This window comes from Simochromis diagramma, unplaced genomic scaffold, assembly GCF_900408965.1.
Source record: "Simochromis diagramma unplaced genomic scaffold, fSimDia1.1 OVJJ01000646.1, whole genome shotgun sequence".
In the NCBI taxonomy this organism is placed as follows: Eukaryota; Metazoa; Chordata; class Actinopteri; order Cichliformes; family Cichlidae; genus Simochromis; species Simochromis diagramma.
The window spans coordinates 5,266,981-5,278,222 of record NW_024387279.1 but is presented as its reverse complement, the minus strand read 5'-3'; the positions used below and the strand labels follow the sequence as shown (position 1 = coordinate 5,278,222).

The 11,242-nt window shown below is 42.3% G+C and overlaps 2 protein-coding genes across 5 annotated transcripts in view; one reads left to right on the top strand and one right to left on the bottom strand.

Moving 5' to 3' along the window:
• Positions 1-4,793, top strand: arl6ip5a (ADP-ribosylation factor-like 6 interacting protein 5a). Its single transcript, XM_040003393.1, has 3 exons — positions 1-236; positions 3,572-3,789; positions 3,963-4,793. Exons 1-3 carry the CDS (start codon positions 61-63, stop codon positions 4,121-4,123), a joined length of 555 nt encoding a protein of 184 aa, XP_039859327.1. The 5' UTR covers positions 1-60; the 3' UTR covers positions 4,124-4,793.
• Positions 4,794-8,316: 3,523 nt separating this feature from the next.
• The window catches only part of frmd4ba (FERM domain containing 4Ba), a 41,831-nt gene continuing 38,905 nt past the window's right edge, over positions 8,317-11,242 (bottom strand). For 2 of the 4 annotated variants that reach the window (XM_040003366.1, XM_040003363.1), the window contains exons 22-23: positions 11,028-11,154; positions 10,149-10,653 (exon numbers count right to left, since the gene is read on the bottom strand). In XM_040003366.1, coding sequence (XP_039859300.1) covers positions 10,410-10,653; positions 11,028-11,154 — 371 coding nt within the window. In that variant the 3' untranslated portion in view covers positions 10,149-10,409. Of the gene's footprint in view, positions 9,454-9,897; positions 10,046-10,148; positions 10,654-11,027; positions 11,155-11,242 lie in introns of those variants that run through there. The other 2 variants (XM_040003364.1, XM_040003365.1) reach the window with 2 other exon arrangements.

Genomic DNA, 11,242 nt, shown 5'->3' with positions numbered 1-11,242 from the left:
TAAGGGCGATTGTCTGTCAGATTCTGTGCGCTGTCAGATTTAGTAAAGGTGGCAGAAGTGATGGCTAGGGTGGAGGTGGCACCGCTCCGACCGTGGACCGACTTCTTTCCGGGCTCAAATAGATTCGCAAAACCAGACAAAGATTTTACGAAATGGAACAACAGAGTCGTCAGCAACCTGCTTTATTATCAAACTAATTATCTGTCTTTGGTCACCTCCGTTTTCCTCCTCGTCGGGTAAGTAATGTTATATCAGAGAACTTCGTCTTTTTTGTTTATTTACCCAGCTCGCATAAAGTACAATGACTGTGATGCACTGCTATTGTTATATTCTCAATATGAACTTTTATTTCTTTGGTGCCAGAACCAACGACCGATCATTAAATGAGAATGTAATTTAAGCAGTGTTAAAATTCACATATATTAACTCTATAGTTGAGAAACAGCCTGCGTTTGTGGGGGCTGCTCTAAACAGTGAAACAGGTATCTGCAGACAATTTTGAGAATGGACTTAAGTAGAATAACTTAAAACAAGATCCATGCACAGACACGTGCTTATGCAAAGGAATTTTCTGAAGTCGTCTATTATCTTGTAACTACATACAAGGTAGATGTGACATATATTATCTCTGATCTAAAACATCCTGGCTTTGCTTCTCACTACCCCCCCCCCCCTTCTAAAGCCCAGCCTGCTAAAAATAATGATGTCCACTGAGCTGTGCTACAACACTGTTGCTGTGGTCATGAAAGCCCCATAAGCCTTCTGGTCAGCTGTTATATTGCAGATAGCACTGGTGATAAAACAGCAACTTAATCAGAGGCCCCCAGTCCCCTGATTAGTGAGCACTGGAAAATTTGTCAGGGAGAACTTTGACACGTCTGGTTTTTCAGAAAACCCTGTGATGCTATTTCCATTCAGTGTAGAGCAAACAGTCTCTGTGCTGTGTGTTTGTGAAAGTCAGTTGTTTTATAGTGTTATTGTATATGATATATGATAACTCAGAGAAAATAAATCAGTGTAATATTATACTGTTTGTACGGTTTGAAGGCATTTTTGCAAGCTTACCAAAGAAGTATTAAAAGTCAGTGTAGGCAGATTAAGTAGGGACTATGTGCAGTGTACTCAGTATTATACCTGTAGACCAAACCTACAAGAAGAAGAGGATTTTCAGGATTAGAGCAACATTCCTACAAATTAGCAAGAAATCACCTCTCCATGTTGAGTAAACAATAGAGCTAAATATGAGGAAGTAGAGCTAAACCGTCAAAGTATAGATGAGGTGACTGTAACAAGACATTAAAAGAAAAAGTCACTGCAAAAGGAAAAGTTCCAAGTAAAAGTACCACAGAATGCCCAAAGAGCCTCTGTGGACTTTGTGGAGATTAACTTTTCTGCTATAAAAAGACGAACATCTGCATATGACAATGAGTTGATCATGCTACATTTTAACCGCTTCCACCTTCATCAAGCCGTGTTTCCTGAAGTTTTCTTGAGCTTTTTTGATGCCAGTAATCCAACAAAGCCTGACTAAGTTGCTTAGCAGGCCACTAGCCACATTTACTGAGGTCATGGACTTGGCCTGGTGGCATCACTGTCGTCGTGCCAAGGCTGGATCTATCACAAAGCAAATATGTCTGCACAGGCACAAGAGATATCTTGATGTCTTGATGGAGATGAGAATAGAATGCTTCAATCTGCTGATTTATTTAAACCTTAGACAACGTGATTATATCAAATTTGGACAATGAGAAGTGTTATTGTGTTTTGAAAATGTAATAAATGCTCAGATTGTCCTATCCTGGATTTGTAAGATTTCAGCCTCACAAAAGTTAATTCTATTTTCTGTTCCTTAGTGCTCTAAATGTTTTTAGTGTGTGAGACATCTGAGCTGCCGACGAGCCAGTTTAGCAGCCCTGCTGTTGAAGAATGTGGTTTGGCATCTTTTGCACTGTCTGTAGTTTCCATGAAACAAGAAAAAGAAAAGGATATCATGTGCATAGCAGTATATGTTGCTCCAAGTATTTAAATCGTTAAGTGTTATCAGGGCCTTCACACATGCATGAAGGCATGCACATGTGCGCTAACACACCTTGATACCATCACTGATTCTGCTTTTCCTCTTTAGCCCTGAGAATATCCACAGCACAGTTTTCCAGTCCATCTTGAATGTGGTCAGCGCAAAGAAGACAGCTCTGGTTTTGCTTATATGCAGTTTTAACTTGCATTTGTGGATGCACCAGTTTAAAATTTATTTCTCATCAGTAGTTTTTAGAAGTGTTCTTGTGCTGTTATGCAGTGTTGCGCAAGGGTCTGAAGAGGTCACAGCTAACTCAGTGACACCCCCACACTTTTGGACTGTCTTCTCTGAATCTTTTAACAGAAACACTTCGGGCAAACTCAACCTATTTTGGATGCTTGTTTTCTATCAAGTCATATGTGAAATGTTCCACCAGAGTTGTTTGGGTTTTTTTTGTTTGTCTGTTTTTGTTTTGTTTGCATTTCACAACTTTTCCATTTTTCTTTTATGAAACAGGTTTAGTGGCATCAGGTTGCAAACAGCAAGGGGCGTTTCTCAGTTTCAGTGGAAAAATATTAATCATCCCAAGTGTACACACAATTATAAGTATTAGGGGCACATTAAGAAAAATGGAGTTGTTTCAAGACAAACTGCCACGTTTGCCTGTGTACATGAGTTAGTGATCAGCCAGCGTGTGATACAACATACATGCTCTGATATTGAAACTATCGATGCCCTACGAACTGTCCATTACAAGCCGTTTCAAAAGAGAAATCATTCCCTTCCTTGTTGCTAAAACTGATTCTGAAGTAGTTTCACCAACTCAGAGGGCAGAGCAACCGTGGCATTTTGTCTTGAAACTACTGTAATCTCCACATTTTGACTTTTTTCTCGAAATAGAATTGCGACTCTAATCTTGAAATTTTGACTTTATTCTAATTCTTTTTATTCGTTAAATTTTTCTTGATTTGCCCCTACTGCTGTTTCGTACAATTAAACTAATCTGAGATTTGATTTTTGTAAACCAATCTGATCCACTCAGCAGTTGCTGTTGCACACACAGCATCTGACCACTTGATGGAGCCATAGAGCACACAAGAACAGCGCCTCTGCTCCAGCTTCATGTCAGATTCAAGATTCGGGACTGTTTATTGTCATTATGCAAGCATAACGACATTAAGGCAAAAAAAAAAAAAAAGAGCCTTAAATCACATAAATATACTGACAAAATACATTATATGCAGCATGTACACAGTGAAAGTGGGCCTTTTGCATGCTTGGACTGAACATGAGTTATTTACTGGCTGTGTATGTCTGTGTATACCTGAGTGTCATAATCGTGTGAAGCTGAGCAGTAGAAAAGCGCACTTTACACAAGTTATTTTACATATTATAAAATGCACATAAGGAGGTATAACCCGAGGGGTAGGACCTGGAATTGGGCAGACGAATATTGCACACAAGGGTTGTACGTCGTTACCATGGGGTCAAGTTCAGCAGTATGCCAAAGCTATTTAAACTTGCCCTCATATGTTCTATGCTGCTGCCTTGCAGGATCCTGAAACCTCTGGAGACGCTCATAGCCATAGTCGTGGTGTCGGTCGTGTTCGTGGTTTCGGTGTGGGTGGGGGAGAACGGAGCTGCGATCAACAACTTTAAGAAGCAGAAACCTTCGGCGTTCATCATTTTGATCATGGTTGCCAGCTGCATATTGATTTCCATGCTGGGGAGCATCTTGGTATTCATGTGGGCCATCACTTTACCCCTGACTTGTAAGTTTGGCTTTCAGAGGGGATTGGGTGATTGAATGTCTAATAATTCTTCAGAGCATAATGATCACTGCATTTGTGAAATCATGAAATGTTTCAAAATCAATGAAACACATTTTCCAGATCCTCAAAGTGTGATATTACAGCTGACATTTTTCTACGGGTTTGTTTTTCAGTAATATTTGCACATGCTTCATGTCGCAAACGCAATATGCAGAATAAGCTGGAGAACAAGATGGATGGATTTGGACTGAAGAAGACGTTTATGGGCATTCTGCTGGATTCTCTGGGTCAGCAGGAGGAAACCAGTCAAAAGATAAACAACTTTCTGAATTAAAAGTTAAAGAGTGACTGGATTTGAGAAGAAGCAAATGCACATCTGTGCGCCAAAGATTATGACTTTTTTTTTTTTTAATTTTGCTTAGATTTCATACGTTTGTCTCTCTCAGTCTAAACCCCTTGAAGTTTCATGCACAGCTTGTGATTTAAAATGAAAGATTGTTATCTAAAGGGCTTTATCTTTACCTCAGGGCTTCTGTCACTCTACCCAGAACTCGTCAGGGTACTTTTTTTTTGTTTTTTGTTTTTTTTCTCCGAACAGTGATGAGGGCGTGTGAGTGCAGCCTCACATCTCTGCTATCCAGTGTGCAAGTGTTCCTGTAAAACCAGCTGCAGACTTAACCCTGGGTACGAAATCTGTGTTCAATCATTCTCAGAAACAGCCGTCAGCCCTGTCTGTTTGTGCTCAGCTAAAATTGCGAAAGCAGCACGAGTGTTGCCTTTTAACAAAGAATGAAGAGTGCACGCTCAACTTAGCTGTACTGCCAAGAAGCTCGGAGGCTGGATTGAATAATCTGCTCACGTAAAATGTAACACCAGCTTCAGTCCACCAGCCCACCCGATGCTCATCCAAATAAAAAGTAGACAAAAGAGAGAGGACTGCTGTGTCTCAAGTCAAACTGCTTTGTCAATATTGTAAAATAAAAACTTCAAAGGTGACCCGTGACCATCAGTGTTCCCTCTGAATCTTTGAGTGCTACATCTTGACAGTGATGGATTGGTTAACTTTACTTTCCTCTCCACTTACCCCAAATGCTAATCAGTGGGCTTGCAGTAGATTATAGTGCAGAGAGCTGACAGTGGATTCATCTGCACTCACTCACCTCCAAACCCGATTTAGTCGCTGTGTCAGCTTCTCTTTTATTGGATTCCATTTAAAATTGATTGCAGATAACAAGAATCCATCCAGAACCTAATGCTCTGTTATTCGGTTTGAAGCGGCAGCGAGGGGAAAACGGGAGGATGGTCCATGTTAACCCTTTGCTTTCTAAGTTTGCTGTAGCTGATGATCTCTTCGCATTGCTCAGTTGGACTCAGCTGCTGGGTTTCCCCCCCTTTTTGTACTTCAGCACTGATTTATGTCCTGCTGTGCTTCATCAGCATCCATATTGTGAAACTTAGACGAGTGAGTATAAGCATCGGTGGCAGTCTAGTCAAGTAAAGTCATGTCTCAGAGGGCACAGTGGAAGCCCTTGTTCTAGCTGCTGATGCAGCTGCTGCGAAGATCGTATCGGCACGTGTGCTGCTGCACACCCAACAGGTGTGTGTGTGTGTGTGTGTGTGTTTGGTCTTTTCTTCTTCACAGTCTCTCCAGGAGTGAGGCCTCTTTTACACTCTACAATACCAAAATCTTGTTTCTGTGCATTTCTGGGCAAAAATCAGCTGCTTTCACCTGCTGTGCGCTTCTTGCACGGGTCACTGAGCAATGTACAGTACACAGTGCTTGCTTTTGCATGGTTACGCGTACTTGCTGTGCTGCCTTCCACTTGACCCCTGCGTCCCCACCCCCCTCCTTTTCCCTGAGAGGCTTTGGCTTGTGGCTAGCTAAGCTGGTTAGCTAGCCTCATAACTCAAACAGCCTGTCATTCAGCAGATCTCGGCTGCTTAGACCTACACCACAGCCGATCATGTGACCCATTAATGATGACCCACCATGACCTGTGCAGTCTGCTGTATCCTCATGTGAGCTGTTCCACCTTCCGGTTTGTCCATGGGTTTTTTTTTTTTGTTGTTGTTGCCTCCTTTTGAAGGAAGAGACAGGAATGAGCTGTGAGAGCATGTGACCTGGTCAGCTAATCCAGTCGTTCACCTTTCATAGCTTGTCAGAGTCATTACTCCCTGAATCCTGGGGAAGTCGCAGGATTCGGGGAGTAAGCACAGCATGATTTCAAGCCATTTTAATCTCAGTTTGGCTGAGCCCTGTGGCTGCTCAGTTTAGTGTTTCATGTGTGACACTTCCTGTGTGTGCTACCATTGGGAACATTGTACATTCTATATTTAATAATCACTCAGTGTACAGCTGGTCTATTACAGTCTTTATCATATAACTGCCTGCACTGACGAAAATCAAGGATTAATGAAAAAAGTGAAACTGAACTAAAACATATTAGCTGCGGGGCTGTAATGCGGAAACAAGAAGCTGAAAGGTCCTAAAACGGACAGCCATGGAGCTTAGGGGATTTGGTGAGTTTTTCTTTTGCATGAACTTATTTACACAAAAGAAAATGTATACAAAAGATAGACACCACGCCACCATGACGCCACCCATTGTTTATTTAAGTCCAGTTGTCAGGCATCGTGCGTGTGTTTCCGCCATTGCCATTGTTATTTTGGAAACAGACTTGCTGAACGGGGGGGACCTGACAGAAAAATCAACGGACAGTACCCACTCATGAATTGTCATACACAAAATATGACCGTTATACTGGTTATATTACCTATATAAAGTAAGGCTGCCCAGCAGGCGGGTCATTTTCCACTTGGATCACTGTCCTTCTGGAGCTGTTTGAAATTTCTGTTCCCATTGTTGATTGTAACACATTTGTAGTTTATTATAGTTCATTTCAGTATTTTCACACATTGCTTGTAACTGCCACTTGACCTCATTCAGTTGCAAACTGATAGCAGACTGACTCCATCTTATCATTTTATCACCACATCAAGGCACCAAAGTCTTTTTGAAGAAGCCAACTGACAGCAAGTGGTCGTAGACATGGTCCCTGTCTCCGAAGCGACCCCATCAAGGACACGAAGTGAGGAGTTCATTACACACATTCATGATAATTTGGGTTGTGCTGCAGTCTCCAACCACTCTCTTCCCTAGTTTGCCCCAAGGGTTGTTTTTCCCATAAGCCTCTATGCAGAATGCAGGTTTAAGGCACTTCAGGATCCAGGAGCTGTGTCGATCATTTATGTACAATCTATGGTTCTCATGGTAATCTAATACACTATTCAACACTGTTTAGTGCAGGTTTAAATCAGAAACCATTCAGTCAATGAACTTGTAATGCAGATATTTGATGCCAGTACTTGACAGGTTTCAATACTTTGCGTGACTGACGTTTCCATTAGTCACACAGGTATTGGAGTCCATGCACAGCCTTAATCCACTCTGCATTACAAGAGTTTTGTGTGTTGCGTTTTAGATAAAGAGAAAGTCAATAGAAATCTATTGTTTATGTAGTGAAGTGTCAGCTGGAACAGCCTCCCATGATGTCTAACTACAGCTGGTGTGGCGCGGCCGAGACAGGGAGACAGCTGGATGAAGAGCTCTCCCCCTCTTTCGCTGCCCGAGGAGCTGGAATTGTCCAAGACCTCCCTTGAGCTTGCTCAAGAAGCATAAAACTGAGAGGCACTCTGAGCAAGGAAAGCTGCTCAACTCTGGCCGTCTTAAAGAGGGGACCCGAGGCAGGATACATCGATAGAAAATGTGCAGCAGCACAGGAAGGAAAGGAAGGGGAATGGTAGTGAAAGGTTATAGTACAATGTGAAGGGAGGAGGGCTCGGATAACATGTGTAAAACAGACTTCTCATAACATGAATGCCTGCAGGGAGGGTTTGATGCTATAAACACTAGCTTGTCATTCACACAGAAGACACAAGGAGAGGTTTTATAGCCCATAGTGGGTGTGACAGCCTTTAAAGACTGGTTTGGTCGGTTTACAGCTTAAGAACCCGCACACACAAAAAAGCGCCTGGTTACACAGCAAGGCAGTGAGAAAGTACAGCAGAGCGACAGAACTCAGCAGAGCAGTGCGTTTCTAAAACCGGCTCATTTATTCACACTTGACTGTCATTATGAGTGATTGCAGCTCTGTATTCATTAATTCTTAAGACGCTCAAAAGAAAAAAAACCCCCCAGTACTTTAGAGTTATCTCTCTTACTATAATCTGCTTCCTTGAATGAACACCAGATAAGCAGCTTCCAAACCATTTATATGAGGAAAACTCATTTGTGTTGTGTTCTGCAGTCATTAAATGTAAATGACACTTTAGGTTTTCTACCTATTTTCCTTCTGGAAGTGGTGATTATTGCACTTTTATACTCAATTTCATTAACTGAATTGGCCCAGCAGACGTTCATTTAGCTAATTCAAAGGATTTGGATTTAAATCCTGTGTTGTCCTGCACTAAGGGGGATAAGACGCTTCGAAGGCTCAGTTTTAAATAAATATCACCCACAAACAAAAGCACTGGGAAATTCAATTTTTTTTAATCCAAACCATTGTAATTATACAAATTACTAAGAACCAGCTTAACAATAATTGTTTACTATATATTACATGCTTTTCAAATACATAAAAATGCTCTAAAATAATAAAAAAAAGACTAAGCCAGTGTATTTACATACCAACATTTACACAGTTTTAATCTCTTGAGAGAAATTTGGAGCACCAGTCCATGATTTCCAGCATGGATGAAATAACCATGTTCAAAACAAAACAAAACTGGTTTTTCTGTCTTCCCACAGAGGCAGTAATATTCGAAACTGGTGACTCAGGTAATACTTAAGTGGTGCAACAAATAAGCATTTGGCTCAATTATGGTGTAAGTATTGACAGTGAAGCAAACTGAATACTTTGTAAATGACAAACGAGTGTAGAGACCGGAACGGTAACAGATGTTGTAATAGAAACGTGGATCAGGTGACTGCAGAATGTTTCCGGAAGTAGCCTTCTCTCTCGACTCCTATTTAACGAGTTCAGTGCTTCATTAATGACCTTATAAATCCGTGTCTAATCCTTCATGGTTACAGTGTTCATATGTGTGTGCAAGTAGCACAACAGGATCAGTCATGTTCTTTGTTCATTGCCGCTCGGTATCCTCTTAGAGAGACAGTTTTAGTCCTTGGTTCAGTATCTCTAAAGAGTAATGCTATACCCTTTGCTATACCATTCAGTCCACTGCAGGGCTTGGTATAGTTTCAGTGCACAGGTCCCATCACTACAAACACTCGCAACCCCATGATTAGACACTCCAATGGGGTTCTTGTTGTGATTTAAAATACAGGGATGGGCATCAGTTTGGCAACTGCGTTCAAGAGATCCAGAAATGAGAATACTTCATTTAACGTGCGGAGTTCCACAGAAGTTAAATTCCTTCATTCTTTGGGTTCCTTTTACAAGGAAATTACAAAACAGGTAAGTGCAGTTTAAGGCACAGTGACGTTTTGTCAAGGTGAAGTTTTTGCACAGTTGTAAGGTATCCGGCTAAACTATTGTTCCTGGTTTTGAGTCTTCATGCCAGTAAAGCTGTTCTTCGGGGTCCATGTTAGTGTGCATTTGGCTGTTGATGTGGGAGTCCATTTGGCTGACATCTATATAGGATCTGTAATGAACACACAAAACAAACACATTAGGCTGCATACTGCTGACTGTGACTGACTACGGGGTTAGAATCGATTAACCCTGGGCTGTGCGTCTAAACTACAAAGGTAAAATGTCAATATAAAACAGCAATGTGAGCCATCACCTGTGTTTCAGATTTTGTAATGTGAATGCTGGTTTCAAAGCCAGGGTCAAACATTCTCACCCAGTTATAAGGCAGATGCACACAGACACAATAGCCGTCTATACACAAACACATGGCCTTCCAATGCAACAGTGCTCAGGGGTCACATTTTCCCTTTGCCACACACGTGCTCTCCCACCACCACGAGGCACAAAGTTCGTCAGTGAAATCAAATGATCTGGTGCTTTCTGTCAGTCCCTGCTATGCATAAAAATTAACACATCACCATCACCATGTGGGGAAGTTTTTACACTTTCTCACCCTTTCTTCTCTCCTGTGACTTTGATTATTGGGGGGGAGGGGATAATTTTCCTGGTCAGTAGCATAGGAAGCACCACCACACCTCTCTAAATACCCAGGGGGGCATGCCATCCTATCACATCCTCGCCACTCAAACTCTGGGAGACATCTGTGCATGAGAGGGGGGCAAAGGTCAGTGGTGAATGAAAGCGCATGGGCAAAGAGTGGAGGGAAAAAACAAACAAACAAAAACAAACAAAATCTTGACAGTAAAGGAAGACTGCGGAGAAATGTGACCACTGGATGACAATGTGGCAGTTGAGGAGGAAGTAGGACAAGCATATTTATATATTTTTATATTTTTTCTTAAGGAAGCCATGCAATCACAGTATCAGACATGACACTGAATGATCAGTCAAACATCTCAAAAATGCAAAGTTCACTTCAAAACATCAACAAGCAGACTCACGAGTCAGACTGCGGGCACACTAAAAGAAGCAACTGCACGGGGTCTGGCCGATGCTGTTTACTTACTACGAGCTACCTTTAGAAAAAGACACCTTACTGAGCCTGTGCCCTCTGGAGGATTGTGGCTGCGCAGGGCTGGAGGCCACCTGCCTGACCCGACAGCCAGGGGAGTAGTAGGAGGAGGGGGAGGAGGAGGGAAAGGAAGAAGAGGGGAGGGAGGAAGTGGAAGGATAACCAGAGGAGGAAGAACTAGCAGGGATAAAGGCACAGCACCTCTGGCCATCAGGGCTGTGCCAGGAGTCGCCATATCTATAAGAGAGCAGGGGCCAGTGGACAGTTAGGGAGAGCAGAACCATTTTTAAGCTCTTAGGAGGAACTGACTGCGGGCAGCACAGATCCTCTAATCCCATCAATGAATACGGCTGTGAAATTAAACACTGGCCTGTTTGTGGATTCAGTTTCATAATTTATAGGTGAAGGTAAAGAAAAGATGAAATTGGCAACACATTATTTCACATTGCTGATGGGTGTAAGGGATAAAACACCAAATAGCAGCTCGTGTTTTCTGTAGCCATCCCCTCTAGGTAATTAAACACTAGCACTTAACTCTGAGGATAAGAAGGATCAGGGAGTGGCTTATTGGATAAGTAGAAGAGCTGAGGGCCAGGTTTTTCCCCTCTTACCTGCTGTGGGTGGAGTGGGCGTAGGAGGCTGTGCTGTAAGAGAAAGACTGCGGTGCATGCACGGGCATGTCATATTCCAGCATAGCACTGCCGGTCATGTGACTGTGCCAGTTTCCACTGGAGGCCACTGAGGACATGGCAGAAAAATGGTACAAGTCAGAAAACAACCCACCAACATGTAGAACCAGTGTTAGAAACATAATTCAGAGGACATT

Coding starts and splice junctions, on each gene's coding strand:
- arl6ip5a (XM_040003393.1), top strand. CDS start 61: ATGGCTAGGGTGGAGGTGGCACCGCTCCGACCGTGGACCGACTTCTTT. Junction 237..3,571: donor TCCGTTTTCCTCCTCGTCGG/GTAAGTAATGTT, acceptor GCTGCCTTGCAG/GATCCTGAAACCTCTGGAGA. Junction 3,790..3,962: donor CATCACTTTACCCCTGACTT/GTAAGTTTGGCT, acceptor TTTGTTTTTCAG/TAATATTTGCACATGCTTCA.